Here is a 24,227-nt window from a genome sequence, read left to right on the forward strand (position 1 = left end):
TATGTAGGCAGTAATTATTTTAAGAAGAATATAAGCAGGGGAGTGCAGCTGAAGGAAAAAAAATCCAGTAAAAGTTACATAAAACATTTTAAAAATGAATGACTTAAGAGGTAACGTGAAACGAATCATGACTTTGCTATGAATGCATTAGACAGAATTAATAAGATCAATAGTTCTATGTCTACAGATAAGAAACTTCAATTTACCACTAAAAGGACAGAAACTGTAAATAATTAAAAATGCTTCTTCATTTCATTCCTAAAAATATGGCATTTTTAAGTGCCATATGTTTTACACTTTTTCTTAGGAAAGCTGGGAAGACATAGGCTCTACCTTTTGTCCTATTTGCTTCCTATCATATTTTATTTCAGAATATTTAGGGGGGTCATTCTTCCTTCTACCCAACTTTCTGCAGAGACTTTCTACATTTGATGTGGCACTTCAAAGTCAGACAGGCCAGTTCCATAAAAGGAGAGCCCCAGTACTTGGTATGGACTTAAGCCTTATGAGTTGAGTGCCTTGTCTCTCTCACATGCGACTCTGGGGGAAGCCTAGGGCTCAATCCACTTTCTGGCAAGTAATGGGATCAGAAGGTCTTCCATAGTTGGTCTCTCATCTTTCCCTCCCTCCCTACAAGATAGGTTCATTGCTTGGCATTCTAAATATGTGAATTTAAAAAGTGCTTTACCATGCAATTAGAAGAACTATAATTCGTTGACCTGTAGTTTACACATTCCATACACACAGCTGCCTGAAAGTCTCCTAAAAGTTTTTGATGATTCCACATATCACTGTCTTCTCCTATACTTAAAGGCACAGGAGATCACTAAAGATTTTCAAAGGAATCTGGAAAGCAGCAGGGAGTTAGTCAAAGAAAGAAGCAAGAGTCAGGGAAATGCTAAGTGATGCTGAAGGGGATTAGAACATTGTCAGAAAGACAGAAATGGAGCAGGATGGGAAGACCAAGGGGTTGCAAAGAGGAAAACAAGACAAGGAAAGATCCATTCTGTATCCTTTGGTAGTGACAATGGCCATGAGCCTTCATTGGAGTAGCTTGTAGCAGCCCCCATCACTAAACCATGTGAAGCATTCATTTCCACTAGACAGCTTAAAAAGGGATCAAGTTGCCCTACTATTCCAGAGAAGGCAGTTCTTGTTTTAGCCCCAAGGAGAGACGACAGCAAGAGCGGAGATGGAGAAAGGGAAAATTGAAGGGAGAGGAAGGTAAGAGCAGGCCGAACTGAGTCATGCATCAGGAACCTGCAACTCATGCTGGATTCATGCTTATGCAATGTGTACTACAGGCAGAAGTTGCAAACAGTATACTATGCAGTTAACGAGTTTCTCAAAAAAATTGTTCTATAAAACCTTTTCGATATTAAAAGATCTCTGTTCTTCCTGGAGTTTTTGAAAATTTTCAAGTTTCTTCAAATGTGTGTGGACAAGATCTTCGTCCTTGTATTTATACTTTTCTTGAAACCTGTGTGAAACCCGCATCAGACTGACATCAGTTTGACGTGGTATCAGGTTTCTGAGTCTCTAAATGAAGAAAGCATTTCAAAAAGATTCCATTACTAGAGGATAGAGACTATAATGTTGTTATAAGCACACATAAAATTTCAATGAATTACTATTACTTCAAAATAAAATTTCTATGAATTACTATTGTTGATAGTTAAAGTAAATTCAAGCCCTGTACCAATCACTCATATCCTTAACTGAGTTAAGGACAATAAAAATGCATGATTTGAATTCCTTCTTACAAAGAGTCTCACATATACTTTAATTCTAATTTATAAAATTAAACATTTTGCCAAGTTTAATTTTCAATGAATGACTTTTTTTTTTTTTTTTTGCTTTTTAGGGCCGCACTTGCGGCACATGGAAGTTCCCAGGTTAGGGGTCAAATTGGAGCGACAACTGCTGGCCTATGCCACAGCCGCAGCAACGCAGGATCCGAGCCGTATCTGTGATCTACACCACAGCTCATGGCCACGTCAGATCCTTAACCCACTGAGTGAGTCCAGGGATTGAACCCGCAACCTCATGGTTGCGGATTTGTTTCCGCTGAGCTATGATGGGAACTCCATCAATGAATGGTATTTGTATCTTCAGAAATACATTATCATAAAAATCATTGATAAAACCAATTTCAACACATAGAGATAATATAAGAAGCTAGATTCTTTCCATTATGTAAGCCGCCTCCTAGTAAAAAGTGAAGAGACAATGAAAACTTCCAAGCCACTGGAAATGAGGGTGCAACAGTACAAGAAAATGAATTCTCAGAGATGATCATAAAATGGGACACAGAGAAACACGGCTAACGTATTTCACTAAAACTTTGTTATCCAAAAGTAATCTAGGAGTTCCCGTCGTGGTGCAGTGGTTAACGAATCCGACTAGGAACCATGAGGTTGCGGGTTCGGTCCCTGCCCTTGCTCAGTGGGTTAACGATCTGGCATTGCCATGAGCTGTGGTGTAGGTCGCAGATGCGGCTCGGATCCCGCGTTGCTGTGGCTCTGGCGTAGGCTGGTGGCTACAGCTCCAATTAGACCCCTAGCCTGGGAACCTCCATATGCTGCGGGAGCGGCCCAAAGAAATAGCAAAAAGACAAAAACAAAACAAAACAAAACAAAAAAACAAAAGTAATCTAATTAGAAGCTGATGACTTACCAAAAACAATTTTTTTAATGGGACCATTGCCCAAACCACTCTAGGTTCTCCTTTTCTAAAGCTCCCTTAGTAGATACCTGAACTTAGAAGAATATTTAAGGTCCTTCAAGCTGACTTGATGTACTTAAACATCCCCCTGCTCCTTTCATTGTTAAAAGTGGCCTAGTCTCTGTCTTCACGGTGGCAATGAAATTGTAAGGTCCTTGAACATGCTACGTCTCCACCTCAACACATACCTATATCTTCAACTTAATTCTTATTTCCTCCCCAGCTCAGGAAATATCTGTTGAGCTGAGTTTATTCTGCTACCAGGCTCATAGGATGTCCATCAAGAACACACAAATCTGAAAGTGAAGGCAGCCCTCATACCTATTGTCATTGTTGCCTCACAAATTAAGTTCTATTATCTCCATTGCTAATTAGTGTGTTTCATCAGTACAGTACTCATTACCCTATAGGCCTGGAAAAGTTAATGCCCTTCACTTATGAAAAGGAAATAGCACAGGAATTACAGAGATCTGTCAACTAAAAAGTTATGTTAAATAATCAAAAGACATTTAGCGAGCACTTGCAATGTTCAAAGCATTGTACTAGGTATATATCTTGAACCGGAGGAACTAAAAAATCTTGTGAGGCTATATGACAAATAATGAAAGTCAGTCATTAATATCAGCAGAAGCAAGTTAACCCCAAAGCGGAAGAATTACTTGTGCCCTAGGAGTCCTACAGAAAGAGTCCAAGTGGACAGAGCAGATGGAGGAAAGTTTGGGGGAAGAGGAGACAGAAGGGTGAGCTTGGGTGGAAGAGCAGAAATTTGCAAGTCCTATTCAAGGACAGGCTGCTGATCAATGTAGAAGAACAACTTTATGCTGAGGGTTATGAAGAAATCAGGTTAGAAAGACAGGATGAGACCGTTTAATGAGAGAACTTGAATGCAGGTTGAATTGAGGGATGAGATATATGTAAAATAGGTTTCTGAGCAGAAGAAACCCACAAAAGTGGAGGTGAGGGCAGATTCATCTAGCAGTTGATTAACCTCTAGAAGAAAGCCTGAAGATGGGGAGATGGGTTGGTAGGTTGCTGGGTAGTTCAGCAGGAGATCTGAGCAAATAATGATGGGGTTAGAAATGGAAAGAGAGGAACAGGCATAGGTATGGGACTGGCACTAGGTATTAGGCACTAGGTATTAGGGACAACAGAATTTGGTTAGTTATTGATGGATCAGAGAGAGGGAGGCATCAACAATGGATAAAAGAATTGAAAATGTCCATATGAAACAAAACCCAAATATGGCCTATAACATACATCAGGGACAAATATGCTCAATGGGGCTTCTTTGAGAATGCAACATCACTGTCATGCCTCTTTATCAGGTTTTATATTGTGATTTGCTTATGACATTATGTACTCACATCTCGAAAAGCCTCACTTTTCATGTTCTGAAGTTTTGTGTTTGTCAGGGGTTGCATGGTTTGCAATTCCACACCAGTCAGTCCACTCCTCTTCTTTCTCTGAAGAGCAATGTATAATTGATATAAGAGTTTCATGGCCACCCCAGGCTTTTCTGTGATGATATCATGGGCCACATTCTGATCAAACTGCACACCCAGAAGGTGAAGTGTTGGCTCCAAGCGAGAAAAATTATTAAGTTTGGCACTTGAAATCCTAGGCATTAAAATATTTTACATAATTAGACACTTATTTAAAAGCAAACAACAAATATCAGAGGTATTATCATAATCCAATATTATGAATTATCCTATATTCTTTTAAATATACCATTCCTTCCTAAAACCACTCAGTCATGTAGATACATTGAGATTTTGTCAATTATCCTCTCAACTCCATGCATTTATTTCTCTTGAATGGCTAAACTAAAACTCATTAATTTCATATATTTTTCTACTTAAAGAAGTGCTAGAATTTCTACAAAAACATAACTTAATACCTCCTTCTAAATGGAAAAACTAAATATTTACTCAGAAGGCAAAATTGCAATTTAAATGTCCATTTCTTTAGATGATATTATGACTGGATCCTGGAAATAACTCTATTTTCAGTTGCAGTGTCAATTTTCACAATAATCCTCTCAGGTACTGACAGAAATATTTAATTAAATAATATTACCTTTACAATTGAACTAGTTATGTAATCTTCATTGTACATTTTTATTACTTCAAGAATCACTAAAGATTTTCCAAGTTATATGTATTACTGAATTACCTGTTATCAAATTAGGCTCAGATTTCAGAAGAAATTCATGAATTCATTTGCTAATTTAGTCTCTCACTTCTTCCAAGAATTTATTTATTAAATTTTTATAAATTAATTAAAGTCTTACAAAGATGCATAAGACACCCTGACCTTTATGAGTTCATAGTGGGAAAAATAGATGAAAAACAAGTAGTAATAGACTGCTATAACTGTTGTAATTAACATTTCAAGTGGCCTGTTAATAAGCTTATGAATCCAGAGACAGAAAGAAGGCAAAAGATGTTAGATGCATTTTCAACTTTTGTGCCTCTCTATGATCAAACTGGATGCAAATATCAATTTTAACCTATTTTCTCCATATTTTAACTTCCAAACATTCAGTGACATTCTTTAATGGAAAAAAATACACTGAATATATACATTGTACTGACTTAATTTGAATATAAGTCCTATCCCCCCTCTGGAAAAAAAAAACACCTTAGAACAGAAGGAGTTGGCAGAGTTTCTAATATTATAGGGTTACTAACTCCACACTTTATTTTGGACTATAAAATTATCTGGGGAAGATACAACGACCTTTAATGACCTTAACTGAACTTTTAGAAGCTGATAAAGATCCCTTAGCTCTTCTTAAACTTTATATACTGTACCTAGTATACTATTTATCAAGAGATTGCTCTCAAGCAGTGGCTATAAATCTTTTTTTTTTTTTTTTCTAGTCATAGATACCATTCTTTGGAAATCTGATGAGAGCTATGGAACCTTTTTTACAGGAAAGAAAACATACATCCATGCACCTACACAAAATGTATAAGATGTGTATACCATTTTGGAATGTTTGTGAACCTCCTAAAATCTAGCCAAAAAAGTGCCTATCAACTGCAAATGGGCGGGGCTGGGGAAATATATGAATGATTTCTAAATAGAAATAAGGAGCCAGCGTATCATGGGAAGGCCAACGTCAACAAATATTAGTGACACAAGACACTGAAGTCCTTCGCCAGTTGTGTGGTGCAACTTAGTGTCCTATGTGGCAAACTGCATCAACCAAATCTGGAATAAAATATATATATATATTTTTTGTCTTTTTGCTATTTCTTTGGGCTGCTCCCGCGGCATATGGAGGTTCCCAGGCTAGGGGTCGAATTGGAGCTGTAGCCACCAGCCCACACCACAGCCACAGCAATGCAGGATCCGAGCCGCGTCTGCAACCTACACCACAGCTCACGGCAACACCAGATTGTTAACCCACTGAGCAAGGCCAGGGATCGAACCCGCAACCTCATGGTTCCTAGTCGGATTCGTTAACCACTGCACCACGACGGGAACTCCTGGAATAAAATATTTTAAATTGAGAAAAGATAAATGCCCATAGAGGGGATCAGTTGAGAGAAGGAATGTTATAAGGCAATCTTATCAGCCACAACAGGTAAACATTTTTTTGTAGGTCTTCTCATGTCACGTCCAGTTTTGCAATGTGTTCGTCCACAAATGACCTTATGGTTTGAGGTAACAAACACTGGCCTAAAATGATTAGGGTAGAGCACACCATGTTTTGAAGAGTGTGCTTGTGAAAGACGATGATCAATGAGTCATGTTCACTTTCCCTGGAAAGGACCTGACACTCCTTTTCGATCTTCCATGGGAGTTAATCCTGCCTATCCTAGGAGTCCTGTATGCCTTGTCCACTGCACTTATTTGGAAAGAAATGTCCCGAGAGCCACTTTGCAAAGGTTTTGCCAGAGTCAAAACTTTGGGCTACATGGGTTAGAGGCACTGTAATTCAGGAGGGGGAATCCAAAAGCAAACACTATTTATTTCCAAATGGTATCAAACTTTAGCCCTGTGCCCAATAACAGTGAAGAACATTTCTCCTCCTCTTACTTCTATTAATGACCCCCCAGAAGGTAGCGTGAGCCTGGTAGTAACACTATGGTTCAGTGACACAGCAGGTTTTAAAATTTATGGTCTGGCCAAGGTATCCAGGTGTGATAGTACTTCTCACTGGAAGTTTTTAACATATATTCTGTATTTCCAACCAAAGTTATGGAAATACAACTGGTGCAGCAACTGGTGAAAGTCCATTCTTGTTACAGTATGAGTTTAATTGGTACAGCATGATAATCAACAGTTGTTTTTGAACACCGAGAAACCACTGGGACATCTGTGCTCTGGAGACAGAACTTATGATGTAAATGATGACCCCTGAGGGAATAAGGGATGTGTTGGGGGAAGAACCTCCTCCCTCCCTATTTGCTGTCCTTATTTGCCAAGGGATTACCTATCTCCTCCCCTCCTTGCCACCTGCTGAGGGAACACAGTTCACAAGGTAATTAGAAGCTGCCCTCCCAAGGGATAGCCATGCTCCTTTACTTTTTATTCTTTTTAAACTAATCCGCTCATTTTTCACCTTCTGTGACAGACTAAAGACATCCTGAGACAGAATTCTTTCAGAGTTAGATGAGTCATTCTTAGGATTAAGGAATTCCCAAAGCAAATAACTTCAAATTATTAGCAACATAGATTTAGTTTACTGTTTGCATTTAGACTAAAGAAACTAAAAAATATTACATAAGAATCCCCAACTCATGAGCTCTGGCACTAGAGAGCTGTCTAAAAAAAGACTTGACTTTTCCCCACTGAATACATTATGACAAAGTTCAGATCATCGGATTCACTGATTCTTGCCTTCTTTATTTTATTATTATTATTATTATTAGTAGTAGTAGTAGTAGTAGTAGTAGTATTTGTCTTTTTGCCTTGTCTAGGGCCGCTCCTGTGGCATATGGAGGTTCCCAGGCTGGGGGTCTAATTGGAGCTGTAGCTGCCGACCCACACCAGAGCCACAGCAACTCGGGATCTAAGACGCGTCTGCAACCTTACACCACAGCTCACGGCAACGCTGGATCCTCAACCCACTGAGCCATGCCAGGGATCGAACCCGCAACCTCACGGTTCCTAGTTGGATTCGTTAACCACTGCGCCACGATGGGAACTCCCTTGCCTTCTTTAAAATACCATGTTCCCTGGACAAAAACTGTATTCTTCCAGGAACTAAAGATGGATAGTATTTGGTTATCAGGACAAGTGGGTCCCTCTCCCTATGTCAAGAAATGTGATGACTCCCAGTGGAACAGAAATTTAGTCCTCCGCAGTGAGTACAAGGCAGGGCCACTACACACAATGATGTCCAGGGCACACACCTGTCCAGGCGAGGCAAGAGTGTGAAATCTACTCTGTGCCCAGCTTGCCAAGCCCTGCCTGAATCTAGCATGAGGCTGCTTCATCCAAGAAGGGGCTTCTTTTTCTTTGCACAAAGGCCTCTCCGTCCACTAAGACCTGTGTCTTCACAGTTGCGTCCATCCATATGGAGTCCCTTTTTCCGTTTCACACCAAGGCCTTCTATGGCCCCACTAACAAGAGACAGTTTGGTGCCCCTGAAATACCGCATGCATGATCTGATCAGTATGGTCCCTTAAGTTTTCTAAACTAACCAGGTACACTTTCTGAAATCATTCATTCACTCAACAGAGAAATATTATTGTGTGCCTGCTATGGGCCAGGGGCAATGCCTGTTCATACACTGACCTCTGTTCATTGGCTCTGTTCACTAAGCTAATGAAGCAGAGTCCTTAGTTGCTGTATGTAATAAGGAATACAGACTTTCCAGAATTAATGTGGGATAGTAATTAAACAAACAAAAATATGCAGCAGCAGCAACAAACAACAAACAGCAACAACGACTAACCCTGGGGAGGTGGGTCAATCTGAGTTAACTCATTATACTATTTTGAATGTCTATTTTCAATAAGTATGAGACATACAGAGAAACAGGAAGGTATGGTTGATACACAGGGGGAAAAAGTCAGTAGAAACCTCTGAGGAAGCCAAGACATCACATTTATTAGACAAAGACCTTAAATCAGCTATTATAAATGTTAAAAAAAAAAAAAAAACTAGGGAGTTCCATTGCAGCTTAGGGGGTTAAGAATCTGATCGGTGTCCATGAGAATGTGAGTTCAATTCCTGGCCTTGCCCCATGGGTTAAGGATCTAGCATCACCATGAGCTGTGGTGCAGATTATAGACTCAGCTAGGATCTGGTATTGCTGTGGCTGTAGCATAGGCTGGCAGCTAGAGCTCTGATTCAATCCCTAGCCTGGGAAATTCCATATACCACAGGTACAAGCCTAAAAAAAAAAGAGGAAAAAAAAAAAAACTAAAAGAACCCATTTTTTTTGAAAATTAAAAAAGAAAGCATGAGAACAAACATTTCAACAAAAAATAATATCAATAAAGAAATAAAAATTATAGGAGTTCCCATTGTGGCTGAGTGGGTTAAGAACCCAGCTAGTATCCATGAGAATGCAGATTTGAGCCCTGGCCTCACTCAGTGGGTTAAGGATCAGGCATTGCCGCAAGCTGTGGCATAGATTGCAAATGTGGCTCAGATCCGGCATTGCTGTGGCTGTGGTGTAGGCCAACACCCGCAGCTCCTATTTGACCCTTACCCTGGGAAATTCTATATGCCATGGGTGCAGCCCTAAAAAGAAAAAAAATAAGTAAATAAATAAAAATTATAAAAATATGAACCAACTTTCTAAAGTTGAAAAGTACAATAACTGAAATGTAAAATTCACTAGAATAGCTCAACAGGAGATCTGAGATGGCAGAAGAAAGAATCAGTAAACTCAAAGATAGATAAATTGAAATTATTCACAGGAGAAACAGAAAGGAAAAAGAAAAAAGAAAAATGTGAAGAATTTCAAAACATAGAAACTCATTCCACTCATGAGGAAAACATCAGACAAATTCTAACTGAGGGACTATGTACAAAGAACCTGACCAGTTTTTAATTCTCCAAAACTGTAAAGGTTATCAAAAACAAGGAAAGTCTAAGAAAGAATCACAGCCAAGAAGAGTCTTAGGAGACATGACTACAAAATGTAAGGTGCTATCCTAATGGGTCACTGACACGAAAAAGACATTAGGTAAAAATTATAGCAAATCTTTAATCCAAAATGTGCCACACCAATATAAGATGCTAATAGTAGGGGGAAACTAGGTGTGAACAATATGGGAACTCTCTGTACTCTCTTTGCAATTTTTTCTATAAATCTAAAACTGTTCTAAAATAAGAAGTTTATTTTAAAAAAAATCAACAGAGATCTGTGGGATATCATCTAGGAGACCAACATACACACAATGGGAGTCCCAGAAGGAGAAGAGAGAAAGAAATGGGCAAAAGAACTTTTGGAGAAGTGATGGGTGAACACTTGACAAACTTAATAAAACACAGGACTGCAGGGAATACAGAGATATTAAAATGGGGCCCATCTAGAGATGAGAGCTTGCTGCAATCATATAACTTTCTCTCCTATAAATCATATAACTTTCTCCCACAGAAAATGAAGTATGTATATGTGAGGAAGCCACAATTTCCATACCCAGTGGTGGGCTTGCCTGCTATAAGTTTGGAAGAATCTTGTGATAAATGATTCTTTAATGTTAACTCTGGAGGCTAAAACCATCCAAATGGCAAAGGAATTGACCTTTTTTTTTAAGTGAGGAAGAATCTCACTAACCTCTTTTCTGAAAATTCTGCAAAATCATCCTGAAGTTCATACTTGTGCAAAACTTCTCCAATTAGATAGCCACTGGAAAATGCCTTTGCAAATGATTTGGGACCTGAATTTTAAAAACATAGAGATGACGTCAATATAATACTGTACATGGAGCTCATATATTTTCATTGTATATACATAGAGTAAAACTCCCTAATTTAACTTGAACTTATGATGCATGAAAATACTTCTAAAAACATCTTTTAATAACCAAATGAAAATACTGAAGTTTAACATCAGAAATAAAGATTCCTGAATAAATGTAAGTCAGTACTTGATAACATATGACACTTTGAAGGAAAAGACAATTTTTGATCAAAGCAAACTAACCAATCAATAAAATGTATAACTTAGATCTAAAAACAAACTTTGGGTACATTTTATAAAATTATACTCTAATATCTCAGTTATCGAGACAACCTGTGGATGACGATCACATATTTTGGCCAAGTGAGGCACAATCTAATCTCTTTAAGCCTCAAAACTTAATTTTCACCTTTCCACACTGGAAATTTTACAAAAATCTTCTGCACATGTTTTTTTATTTGTTTTTTCCTTTTTACAGCCACACCTGCAGCACATGGAAGTTTCCAGGCTAGGGGTCAAATTGGAGTGGCAGCTGAAGGCCTGCACCACAGCCAAGGCAACACTGGATCTGAGCCACATCTGCAAGCGACGCCACCACATATTGTGACAGCACTGGATCCTTAACCGACCGTGCGAGACCAGGGATTGAACCCACATCCTCACAGACACTATGTCGGGTTCTTAACCCGCTGAGCTGTAACGGGAACTCCTGTACCTTCTTAAATAAAGTCCGCTGGACACGCTCGAGCTTTTGCTTGGTGGTTGAGGAGTTTACTCCAGTCTAGTTGCTGTTCCATGCAATGATGGAGACAGCCCAGAGGAAGACAGATTTTGGAGCCAGAGTTATCTATGCCGGAATCTTGGTTCTGTCCTTCACTAGCTGTGTAACTTCTGCCAAGCTGCACAACCTTCCTGAGTTCTTGTCCCCGCATCATATCTGAACCTATCTCAGAGAGCTATACTAAAGATTAGAGGTAATATATGAAAGTTCCTCGGGACCATGCCTGACATATAGTATACACACAATTCTGAGTGCAGAAAAAAAAAAACAGTGTTAAATAGAATTTGCTTTCTTTAAAAATATCCTTAGTTTGAAGGTCACTGTATTTTTTTTTTATGAAGTGAAGCATATAGGGTTACATGATATTCAAGAACGATATACAAAATGATACCTAAAATAAATTAGATTCTCTTGGAGTTCCCATTGTGGCACAGTGGTTAATGAATCCGACTAGGAGCCCTGAGGTTGTGGGTTTGATCCCTGGCCTTGCTCAGTGGGTTAAGGATCCGGCGTCACTGTGAGCTGCGGTGTAGGTCGAAGACATGGCTCAGATCCTGCCTTGCTATGGCTCTGGCACAGGCCGGTGGCTACAGCTCCGACTGGACCCCTAGCCTGGGAACCTCCATATGCCGCGGGAGTGGCCCTAGGAAAGGCAAAAAAAGACACAAGAAAAAAGAAAAAAAAAAGAAAAAAAGTTAGATTCTCACAGGAAAAAGCCATCATCTCTCAAATGATTTCAAAATCCTCCAGAAAGCTTCAACATCATTTAATAGGGGTCCTTTAGACAACAGCAATTGAAGGACTGTATGTTATCACAGTGTCACAAACTCATTCATACCATATTATCCTCTCTTATCGATGACTAACAATAAATGGGTAATTGAAAATGAAGAAAGAACAAGTTTTTCATGATTTGTAGAACTGATGCTTGGTGTATGGTTGCAGGGGGGGTGTTGAGGTGTGTTGCTCCATAAAGGCCACTGCACAGAGACCTTACTCAGATGACTTCACATTATCATAAGACTCTTGCATAGATGACACCAGCCTGTAATTATGCCCAAAGCTTTCTTAATATCTGTTTGCAAAATATTTTACACTCTTCATAAAACTAAGATTCTTAAGTTAAATCAATATAAGTAATCAAGTAGTTTAAATAGATGTCAAGTATTCTCACTGATTCTGTTTAGCCAGGGTGAGCTCCTGAATTGTCCAGCACTAGACCTATTGACTATGCCTTCTGGCATCATACAGCAGTGATCACTGAAGCAAATGAAATTGAACAGCTCCTTCTGCCTCCAAAAGGCAGAGGGGTGCCATCTCCTCTTGCTGAGTCAATGTTGCTTTCTCCTTTCCTCAAAGACCCACCACTGCTGGCCTCCAACACTGTTCCCTGGGTCTCGTCTGCCCTCAATGCCCTCACTGTGCCATCTGGGCGGCTCTGGCTGTGCCTTACACCTCTCCTGCCTGTTGCTTTCTTCTTTCTGCTGCTATCCTTTCTTTCTTCTATAGCCCGTCTATATTCCTCTCTTAGTTTTCTGAAGAGCCACTGGACACACAGTCAATGTCAGACTATGGATTCCTAATAATAGCCTACAGGCTATAACTCAGTATCCAGGAAATGCCTCTATGTTGCCTTCAGGTGCTCACGTCCCCTCCCTTTGGATTTTTTACTTTGCCTACTGTTCTTGTTGACTGAAGACCAGAAATCTAGTCTGTGAATAATTGGGGAAGAACTGTATCCTGTTCTATCACTCTCAACTTACAGGCAAATGGTCTGTGGCAAACCCTTTGCTACATAAGGTCACTAGAAAAACCAAATCATAATCCACTCCCTTTGAAATGGCAAAGCTTAATTAATAAGGCAATACTGATATGGATAAAATAGAGGTATTTTGGATAGAAAAGTCAAATAAGAGTGAACACTTAGTATTTCATTGTCAAGTAGTATACTATAAATAAGCAAGTTAAAAAACATGTCTGGGGCTCTGTGTGCACAAGACACTTCAGGTTTACCTTGTGCTACAGGAGCATAAAAGGAAACAATGAGTGAAGGACCAGAGCAAAGGCAAAAGCAACAGAGTGAAAACATGCAGAAAACAGGAAAGAGGAGAAAAAATACATGCAAGAAATTAGATGAAGAAAAGGATGAAAAAGCATATAAGCCAGGGATATGTACCCTGCAAAGTATGAGAAGAAAGATAAGAAGCCAGAGAGAGAAAAAGAAAAAAAAGGGAAATGGAGAGAAGTGTGGGGAGAAACATAGGAAGAAAGAAAAAGCAAAGAAAAGCTCATTTTCCCATCTTTGGTTTATCAAAGTTTTCTTTCCAGTAAAGGTTGCAAAATAGCCAGACAAACTGCATGACAGCCATCTCTATGAGTTAATTTGCATTTACAGCTGGAATTTCCTAGAGGAGAGAAGAGGTGGGTTGACTCTAGGACAAGAACAATGAAGGCCATGAGAGGTAAATGAACCGTGGGAGCCCAAGGATGATCTTCACCCTAAGCTCTAAAATTATCTACACCTGAAAAAATGTTCAGCAACCACTCAGCCATGCCTCCAGTCTTCCAAATCCACATGTCTGATCCCTGTGGCTAAAATTTTCATTTGCTGAAAACTCTGATGCAAGCCTTTGTGCATGATCTTCATTAGGCTGTAAAGCGGGTGGAAGGGTCTACTTGCTTCTCCACTAGGATGGCCCTGAGCCGGCTGGAGGAAGCACAGAAGATAAGCCTTCTACATTCCAAATGGTAACAGGGAGAGCACAGGCTCTGGAGAGATAGTCTTGGGTTTGATTCCTTGACCCACTTATATGCCCCTGGACTTTGGAGAGTTTTACAGCCTCAGTTTCTTGTCTTTAAAAGACAGGGAGTGGTGGATTCCACCTCCTAAGAGTTGGTTTGAAAATTAAATGAGATGATCACATGCAAAGTGTTAAGCATAACTCTGGGTATAGAGTAAGAGCTCAGTGATCATTTTATTATTATTACTGCCTCCAATTTAAGACAATAGTTTATACAATTCATAAGCTCAGTCAGAGACCCTTAATGACTACAGTACAAACATCCTTATTTGCAGGTAAGTCAATCCTGTGAGAGCAAATATTCGATCCTGTCTTTAAAATTCAGACACAGGCCTACCATTGGGGCCAGATAAGCTATAACATGCTCACTAATCAAGGAAACACAGGTAATCAAACACAGTTGATTTTTATGGTACAAAAAATGTTGAGTGGGACAAATAAAGGCTAAACATAGTCTCACAGCATTTCTGGTCAAGTTTTGCTATTAAATGACTAAGGAAATGTGGGGATTTGAGAATGGCAGATAAGGCAGTATAGACCCATACATTCTATCCTAAGTGGCCTTTGCTCCTCCTTTACCAGAAGAGCAAAGACCTAGAGCCCAGGTTATCAACCACATTTAAAAAGCCAAGCAAATTTACTTCATTTGAGAGAGACAGAAGCAGCTGCTGGGCCTGGGCACTGGCCTGACCCCATTATGCCCTGGTGTTCCTAGGAGCTGACCCAGCCTCCACAGCTAGACCTTGGCCTTTTTCCTGCTAAACATAATCATTTTCATACCACATCAACACCAAACAAGGCTATTCAGTGAGCTTAATTAATCAGGACAAAAATAAAATCCCTCTGTAATCATATCTGAACTCAGACCAGAACAATATTGCCCAAACACAAAAATGACCAAATATCACCTCCCTATTCTGACTCATGTGAGTGGTTGCTGCTTTTCTTCCCCCTTGCTTTGTTTCCCCACTTCTTGATATGATTTATTTAAGATAAACAGCCATGGAATTGCCTATGTTTCTTTATAGGAGCCAATTCAGAGCAAAGCACTGCTTCCTGGAGCTCCACTCCCAAAACACCTACCACAAGCCCAAATGCTATAAATCTTTTCTAATATCCTCTTACTGAGATGCCCACAGTTCCCCATGGTACGGTGTTGCAACAAATCAATGAACTCAATTTTGTTCAACTACAGGTGTAACCTGTGCTCTTTGGCTGGAAGACATGGGCAATTTCTTTTCTTCCAGTATAAGAATAAGATGATCAGCTTTGACAATGTTCTCCTTTGAAGACTCTATCATAATTCGCAAGATTTACTACCTAAAACAAAAATCTCAATTACTATATTACAGACTTCTTTAATGGTTAAAATATTGAGTGGGATTCTTTTCTTGGGACTGCATATCTTAAAATTTTGACAGTGATTTATACAACAGCCTTCTACTATTAGATTTGCTGTCTCAATTTCTAGTCAACAGAAGCCAAGTTTCAATCAAGGAAAATGCTGCTGAGCTAAATCAGGAAATAGCAAAAAATCTGTTGCATTACATGACAAGCCATACATTTCCTAATGACCCCGAAGTATGAGAAAATGTGTGATTTAATGCTACTTGGGAAAAAGAGGAGTGAACTGAAAGTCAGCAGACCCAGAATCTACTACTAACTTGACATGATCTAGTTGTATAACCCTAAAAAAAAAAATCTCTAAATATATCTGATTTACTTTCCTCATATGCCAAAGAAGAATTAAGTATGCCTAAGTTTCTTTTTCAGATCTAAAATTTTACTTTATTTTTTATTTATTTTTATTTTTTTTTGTCTTTTTAGGGCTGCACCGATGGCATATGGAGGTTCCCAGGCTAGGGGTCTAATCGGAGCTGTAGCTGCCGGCCTACACCACAGCCACAGCAACACCAGATCGGAACCACATTTGCGACCTACACAACAGCTCATGGCAACGCTGGATCCTTAACCCACTGAGTGAAGCCAGGGATCAAACTCTCAACCTCACGGTTCCTAGTCGGATTCGTTAACCACTGAGCCATGACGGGAACTCCCAAGATCCAAAATTTTAAGTCTCTATAATATGGTAAGGTCACAGGCCCACCAAGGTCACCGCAATACATCATATAATATTGAATATAAATAAATACACAATAGGATTTTTAATATCTCTACTCTTTTCTTAAAATAAAATTCGACACTTTTGAAAAAGTGTGGACATAAGACCTATTCAACAAAGTACAGTTAGTGCACAAAGGGAATCCAAATTAAGGGTGCCCCTAAAATTTGGGACAACATAGAAAACATCATGCTCTAAAACAAAAACTACTATGATTTAATACAAAAGGACCAAATCAGCCACCTATGGAAACCCACTAATTAAAAAAAAAAAAAAAGCCCGGAGTTCCCATCGTGGCACAGTGGTTAATGAATCTAACTAGGAACCATGAGGTTGCAGGTTTGATCCCTGGCCTCGCTCAGTGGGTTAAGGATCCGGCGTTGCTATGACCTATGGTGTAGGTTGCAGATGCGGCTCGGATCCCACGTTGCCATGGCTCTGGCGTAGGTCGGTGGCTACAGCTCCAATTAGACCCCTAGCCTGAGAACCTCCACATGCCATGGGAGCAGCCCAAGAATTGGCAAAAAGACCAAAAAAAGAAAAAAAAAACCCAATTAACAAGGAACATGGAATATCTCTTAAAAACTCACAATAATTTATCTATTTAAATTTTTTACACATCATGTAAATAACCTCAACATACATATTAATTAAATTTATTCAGAAAAGAGATATGCCACGGTAGAAGAAGAATATACAAATATCATGATTTTGTAGTAACGGTGACACTGAAAAACATCACTGAACCCTATGCTTTCCCCAGGCAAGGGATAAGAAGAGGAGGGAATATGACTTTAACCTAACCTGACCTCATCTAACCACTCACTGATATCAAGATAAAGCATCTCTAGAAAAGTGAAACACAGCAAATATTAGCTTGATTTGGGGGTTCTTTCGGTAATATCTAATTTCTAATTGTCAAGGAGCAACCTAATCTATAAATTTGGTCTTCTCCTGAGTGTACCAGCTCACCAGCATGTGCATCAGGTTCCATTGCCATATAGGTTATTCTCCTATCCTTCTCCACATGATGGTTCTGTGGCTTTTGTGTGTGTGTGTGTGTGTATTCGTTCTAGGGCCGCTCCCACGGCATATGGAGGTTCCCAGGCTAGGGGTCAAATCAGAGCTGTAGCCGCCATCCTACGCCACAGCCACAGCAACGCGGGATCCCAGCCGTGTCTGCAGCCTACACCACAGCTCATGGCAACGCCAGATCCTTAACCCATTGAGCAAGGCCAGGGATCGAACCTGCAAACTCATGGTTCCTAGGCAGATTCATTAACCACTGCACCACAACAGGAACTCCTCTGTGGCTTATAAAATCAGCAGAATGCAATTTCAGTGAGCATGTGACAATTCCTAAGATGCTGCTTAAAGTAATACAGCAGAGCTTCTGAAATCACAAAGATGAGGATCAAAGTACCCAGGGTGAACTTCTTGAGATGAACAAATCCATAAGGTTCAGCCTAAAACAATATTTTACCTTACTTCTGCCTCACTCATACATTCTCATGTAATAAACAAAAAAACAGGCATTCTTCTAAAGTGAGAGACAGAAAAGTAGTTGAAAAAATATCTATGGAGTATCTAGACCTGGTACAAATGAGAGACACAGTGGTAGATATTTTCCATTTGCCATCTCAGTTGAAGCCCCCCACATATAAAACCATTATTATTATTACTACTTTTCAGGATATGAAATTAGGACTTAAGATTTTTAGGTCCAATTTGGACACTACAAAGTCAAGATTTAGGGATCCTAAACTGTCTCATCCCAGTTTTCTCTTTATTGGTTCTTCGTTTCTATTGATAACAATGTTTGTTTCTATTGATAACAATGTTTAAGACTATTGAAGCAATAAAAATATTTATAAATATGTATATATTTTTAATACAGCCCCACCCAGAAGCCAAAAGAATATGGACTGTCTTGCACATCCATCTTTACAAAGAATCTGATCTGTACAGAACATGGAATTCAAATGCTTCCACTCATTTATGGAGAATGTTCAGTTATGATATTCTGATACTAGTTTCCTCTTATGGACAATTCATAGGAGTTTTTTTTTTTTTAAACATAGGCAATGCTTACCCTTGAAAATAACTGAGAGTTCACAAAGAATTTTACAGCTAATCTTTTAGTAACATTACATTGCTTATATTTTATTATAAAAATAATTGCTTGAAATTCAGATATAATTTTGTGTTGAACAACTTCTTGCATTCTAAGACGTTTCATTAACATATACCTCTAAACATTATCTTCCAGGACAGATAGTCTAGTTAAATTTAAGTCACTGGAGATTTTTAGTTTTAGTGATCTTTATCTGAATCTTCATATATTGACACTAATCAGGCCTCTGGTGATTCCCAGAAACCTCATTAAGTGGAGGGAGACTATTCTCAACTGAGGGTCACTGGAATTCATTTTCTTACTGCTGACATTCAGGGTAGTCCAGGCAACACAAAATCCAATATTATAAGCTTTAACCAAATCAGTTGAAAACCAATAAAGAGAAAACTTCTACCTTTCAGAAAAATCCAGAAATCAATCAGCTTTGGCTGTCTCTCCAATGACTAAGTCATTATTGAGCCTCACCATGGCAGTAAATGCATTCACTTGGCATTTTCATTGTTTTCTTTGTCCCAGCAAGAAACACATGGACTGAATTTTGTATATTCCCTAAGTATAAACTCTAATACATAATACAGTGCCTAAGAGCACTAGTCAAAGATCTAGCCTCAAATTCTAGCTCTAGAACCTACTAGGTGGTTCACCCTGATAAATTACTAAGCTCAGAGTTTCCATCATGGCTTAGCAGTTAATGAACCCGACTAGTATCCATGAGGACGCAGGTTCAATCCCTGACCTCACTCAGTGGGTTAAGGATTCGGCGTTGCCATGAGCTGTGGTGTAGGTCGCAGATGTGGCTTGGATCCCGCATTGCTGTGCCTGTGGCATAGGCTGGTGGCTGCAGCTCCAATTGGACCCAGGACAAATAAGAAAACTTAGGTAAAAGGTTTAGCACAGGGTCTAGTGTAAGTGTCTACGTCCTAAACAAGGGATTACATTTATTATGGTTTTTCCTTCATTTATAAACTTAATTTGAGTAAATAACTCTTATATATCACCTCCACAATATTTTAAGACGCTTACTATAGTTCAACTACAGTGTTAAAACGCCTATCTTGTCATGTGAAGTCTGATCTTTTCTTTTTTGTTTGTGAGGCTATATCGAATTTTCCTTTCAATTTATGAAGACAATAAAAGCAAAAAGCAAAATAACAGAGATGTATACCGAAGAGCCAATAATCTTCTCCTTTCCCAAGGTAACCAATACCAAGACACTGGTTTATATCCTTCCACACTTTTCTCTATGCTCACACAAATCACAAAATGAAGAGTCTTGTGTGTGTGTGTGTGTGTGTGTGTGCGCATAACTGAATCACTTTGTTTTACAGCAGAGATTATCACAACATTGTAAATCAACTATATGTCAATAAAACTTATGTAATAAACTATATGTCAATAAAATTTCCCCATGAACTGTGGGGTTTTTTTTTTAAGTTTTATTGCACGCACACACACACAAGACTCTTCACTTTGTGGTTTGTGTGAGCATAGAGAAAAGTGTGGAAGGATATAAACCAGTGTCTTGGTATTGGTTACCTTGGGAAAGGAGAAGATTGTTGGCTCTTCCATATACATCTGTGTTATTTTGCTTTTTGCTTTTATTGCCTTCATAAATTGAAAGGAAAATTCAATATAGCCTTACAAACAAACAAACAAAAAACAGTTCAGTATCTGCCTCTCCACACATTCCTCTCAAGCAAAAATGGAATTAAACTAGTCCCAACAGGCTAAAACTTGTTTTTATTTTATTTTATTTTATTATTTATTTATTTATTTTTTGTCTTTTTGTCTTTTCTAGGGCCGCTCCCGCTGCATATGGAGGTTCCCAGGCTAGGGGTTGAATCAGAGCTGTAGCCACCGGCCTATGCCACAGCCACAGCAACGCGGGATCCGAGCCGCATCTGCGACCTACACCACAGCTCACGGCAATGGCGGATCGTTAACCCACTGAGCAAGGGCAGGGATCGAACCCGCAACGTCATGGTTCCTAGTTGGATTCGTTAACCACTGTGCCATGACAGGAACTCCTAAAACTTGTTTTTTATTTGACTAAAACAGATGAACATCCTTTTAGGTCAAAAGTTACAGTAACTAACTCATTCTAACAATGGCATAAAAATCCATAACACGAACACAGCATCCTTTACTCAAGTATTCTACTATTGAAGGGTATTCAAATTGTTTCCATTTTTTTTCCCTCTGCAATTCATGTGGCAATAAAAATCTTTTTTCAAATGTCCTTATGCACTGGTGATTTTATTTTTGTATAATAGTTTCTGAAAAGTGAGATTTAGCATTGGCTATGTCCTACGGGCTATTTTAAATGCTTTACATTGATTATGCAACATAATCTTGACACAACTCAATGAAGTATTAGTATATCCCTATTTTGGGTATGGCATAATTTAGGTAAATAAATTTGCCTCAGGTCATTAGCTAGTAAGTGTGGGTAAGGGATTTCAACCTAAAGAATCTGGCCTTCAAATCCTTGCTCTTAATTCTTCTGCAGAAATTGCCTAATTACTCTCCCCAGAGGCTGTACCCACTTACAGTCTTTCCATAACAGTTCCCTATAAACCATGCAAAAGTCCTCCATTCTGCATCACAGAGTGGCTTATCTAGTGACAGAAATCAAACGGCAGTGTGCTGCTTTGGTGCACAGATCCTATCTTGGTTGTTTTTAAACACAGTTGAGTATGTTTCTTGTAGTCTGAAAGGCTTTTCAATATGGGATACAGTTACGTCAGGGACTGTCTCTCTCTTTAGATTCCCCTTAGCAGTTGGGATTAAGAAATGAACATGTATTGCTAGTGAGTGGGATGCAGAATACTGCAGCTGTCTCTGCTAACAGCTTCCAGATTTATACTCGGCAAAACAGACATCAGGAATTTTCCATTCATAGTTTACGCTGTTAAAATTCTTATTTAAAAAATCCCCAGTCTTTTAATTCCCACAGAATGAAGGAATTCCTCCTCCTCCTCTCAAAACCAAAATTCCAAAAACTGATTGCAATTAGAATAGCATACTACTGTTTTTCTATTTCTTATTAATTTTATTTACTTTTCTCAAAAGTGTTTCAATAAGAGTCTTAGGGACTGGAGCAAAAGATGTAGTTTTTACAAAACAAGTAAATGAACCAAATTAAAGCCAGTATTCTGTAATTGATTGTCTTTGTAAGAGTATAACTTAGGGGCATGATATAACATTTTGGCTCCTAGGGCAAGAAAGGAATAAGGAAAGAAAAGTGTTATACACCATCCTGAGATTGGCATCATATTTTAGGTGAGGAACAGTCAGAGACACATGGGATGATCATAGAATCCTGAGAAAAATATATTGCAGTTTCCAGGAAGAGTATAGGTGGTGGTCTGGCAAAGAGAAAGTCCTGGTTTTATGTCTCAAGAAAGGCAACTGGAGGTGCTCCAAAGTTAAAGATTCTACTGCTGATAACAAATATCTTGCTGCTGCAGGAATATTACTGGTCTAGCAAATTCTGTGGTTGACCTAAGCTTGAGTTGGCACCATTGCCCCTCTGGTAGCAAGGTGGCATTATGCAAACATGCTTCTGGAAAAACAGACTTAAATGATTTGCCTGAAAACCTCTTGCCTTGAGCAAAAACCATATCAAGTGGAAAACGAATTCCTATTTAAGAAAAACAGAAAGAAGCGGAGATGGGCTAAAGAGTTATGGTGGAATCACTTGGCTGTCATAGAAGTTGTCGGCTTGTAAAACTCCCTCTGTGATGGTGGAATTTAGAAATTTTGGGTGGCAATATCATGGCTGGGATAAAATCAGGTTAGGAATAAGGTCACCTTTGGGCAAGAGTGAAAAGTTGTCAGAAGTAATTAACGTGTACCTTTTGAGCTCAAACTGCTGAAATTTGTAACATATTCTGCATTTAACTCATTTCACACACACCTCTCTCCGCTGGGCAGTTAGGTATGGCAGGTATGATTGGATCTATTTTGTACTGGAAGAAACACACTCTAAGAAGGTCTTATTAACTTGTCCAGGGGCACACTGCTAGTAGTGTGGAAGCTGGCCTTCAGGCTTCATATTTCCATGGTTTGCCAGCACACTTCTGAGAGTGTGAAAGGAGCAAAGTCAGGGCCAGACTAGAGAGTCCAGAAAATTCTCTCCATAGGAACAAGGGAGACCTAAGGCCTGTGATTACACAGAAGCACAGTAGGTCCCACCGTGTGGGACGGAGTAGTGGAGTGGAGATGGGAGAAGCCCTTTGGTGGCTGAGGTGAGTCAGAGAGGGCATACTCGAGCCTCCCCCACCGCCTTCCATCAGTTGCCGCGCTCCCGGATCCGCGCCCCGCTCGCCCCCGGCCAGCTCTCCCCAGGTTGTGTCACTCACTCACGGTCTGGGACACTTTCAACTCCTGGTTGAGCCAGTGGCACAGGATCTCCGACATGGTTGGGCCTGCGCCTCCCACCGCAGGCAGGCCCCAGGAACGCGCGGGAAACCCGGCCCGCCTGCCCGCGTCCTCCTGTTGCCAAGGGCAACCCGTTGCTAAGGAAACGTATCCAGACTAGAGTTCGCGGAATGGCGAAGAGGGGCGCCGGAGCCCGGCCAGGAGGACAGAAAACAGTGGCTTGCCCCCTGCTGGCGGGTAAGACTGGGATGTGCGCAGGCGCAGTGGGCTTCAAAGGGCTGGAGGCGGCAGTGCGGCGGGAGTGCTCAGTAGTCAGCGAAGAACGGTGTGCAGAGGGGGCGAGGAAGCTTCTGGACTGAGCAGGGAGTTCTTGGGTGAGCAGAAAGAGAAAGACTCTTGCTTGAAAGGGAGTTGTTTTCTTCCTGTTTGTCCTTTAAAGAAACCTTTGGAAGATCTTGCGCTAATGGCAGCAGTTTTGTCATTAGCTTACAAATTGCTAGTTTTAAGTGCCGTGTAGTGTGGTCTACTCAGGCAGGGATAGAATGTGTCTTACTCATCTTTTAGTCCCAGAACTGGTATAGGTCCTGACCCCCGGCAAGTATTCAGTAAGTTTTGTTTGTGTTGGTGGCGGAACTGACATTTAGGATAATTCGTATTATCCTAAATACGATATTGTTTTGAGATTGTTTTGGTAGTATTTTAAGAGGTGAATATTTAATGTATTTCTTTTCTGGTCAGTTTTCCCTTCCAGGTAATTCTTTTTCCTTTTTTTTTTTTTTTTTTGCCATTTCTTGGGCTGCTCCCTCGGTATATGGAGGTTCCCAGGCTAGGGGTCGAATCTGAGCTGTAGCCTCCGGCCTATGCCAGAGCCACAGCAATGCCAGATCCTTAACCCAGTGAGCAAGGCCCAGGATCGAACCCGCAACCTCATGGTTCCTAGTCTGATTTGTTAACCACTGAGCCAAGACGGGAACTCCTCCCTTCCAGGTAATTCTTTAAAATTGTATTTTGAGAAAGATTCCCACCTTGACCAAACCTAAGTCCTCTGAGTCCACTTCTCCCACAGGCTTCACCTTGAACTTTGGCTTTGGCCCTTGTCAAGTTTTAGCAAAAATCCTGCTGGTTCAGTTGAATGAAACCCCCCCCACCAGCCATACCTGATCCATTTCCTCACACCTCACCCTTGATAATCTGATCATCCTGGCCTGTCTTCAGCAAGAATCCTTCAAATCAGTTTACTCCTTATCCCTGATGCTTCCATTGACTCCCAGCCCTGCTCCTTGGCTATAAAAAATCCCTGCTTCTCTTTGTGTATTAAGAATTGAGCCCCAACTTTTTCTTCTACTGCAAAAGCCCCTTGCAGTAGTCCCTCGAATAAAGTCTTCCTTATGCTTTAACAAGGGAAA

The 24,227-nt window shown here is 39.9% G+C and overlaps 1 protein-coding gene and 1 long non-coding RNA gene across 3 annotated transcripts in view; one reads left to right on the top strand and one right to left on the bottom strand.

The window, feature by feature from the left end:
- The window catches only part of SPEF2 (sperm flagellar 2), a 174,072-nt gene extending 151,090 nt beyond the window's left edge, over window positions 1–22,982 (bottom strand). The window contains exons 1-4 of one of the 2 annotated variants that reach the window (XM_047767236.1): window positions 22,803–22,982; window positions 10,475–10,577; window positions 4,089–4,341; window positions 1,369–1,539 (exon numbers count right to left, since the gene is read on the bottom strand). In XM_047767236.1, coding sequence (XP_047623192.1) covers window positions 1,369–1,539; window positions 4,089–4,341; window positions 10,475–10,577; window positions 22,803–22,860 — 585 coding nt within the window. In that variant the 5' untranslated portion in view covers window positions 22,861–22,982. The remainder of the gene's footprint in view (window positions 1–1,368; window positions 1,540–4,088; window positions 4,342–10,474; window positions 10,578–22,802) is intronic. The other variant, XM_047767225.1, reaches the window with a different exon arrangement.
- A 120-nt stretch (window positions 22,983–23,102) lies between these two features.
- The window catches only part of LOC125111857 (uncharacterized), a 32,470-nt gene continuing 31,345 nt past the window's right edge, over window positions 23,103–24,227 (top strand). The window contains exon 1 of the long non-coding RNA XR_007130962.1: window positions 23,103–23,195. This is a non-coding gene — a long non-coding RNA (uncharacterized LOC125111857). The remainder of the gene's footprint in view (window positions 23,196–24,227) is intronic.

Source organism: Phacochoerus africanus, chromosome 1 (assembly GCF_016906955.1).
Source record: "Phacochoerus africanus isolate WHEZ1 chromosome 1, ROS_Pafr_v1, whole genome shotgun sequence".
In the NCBI taxonomy this organism is placed as follows: domain Eukaryota; kingdom Metazoa; phylum Chordata; class Mammalia; order Artiodactyla; family Suidae; genus Phacochoerus; species Phacochoerus africanus.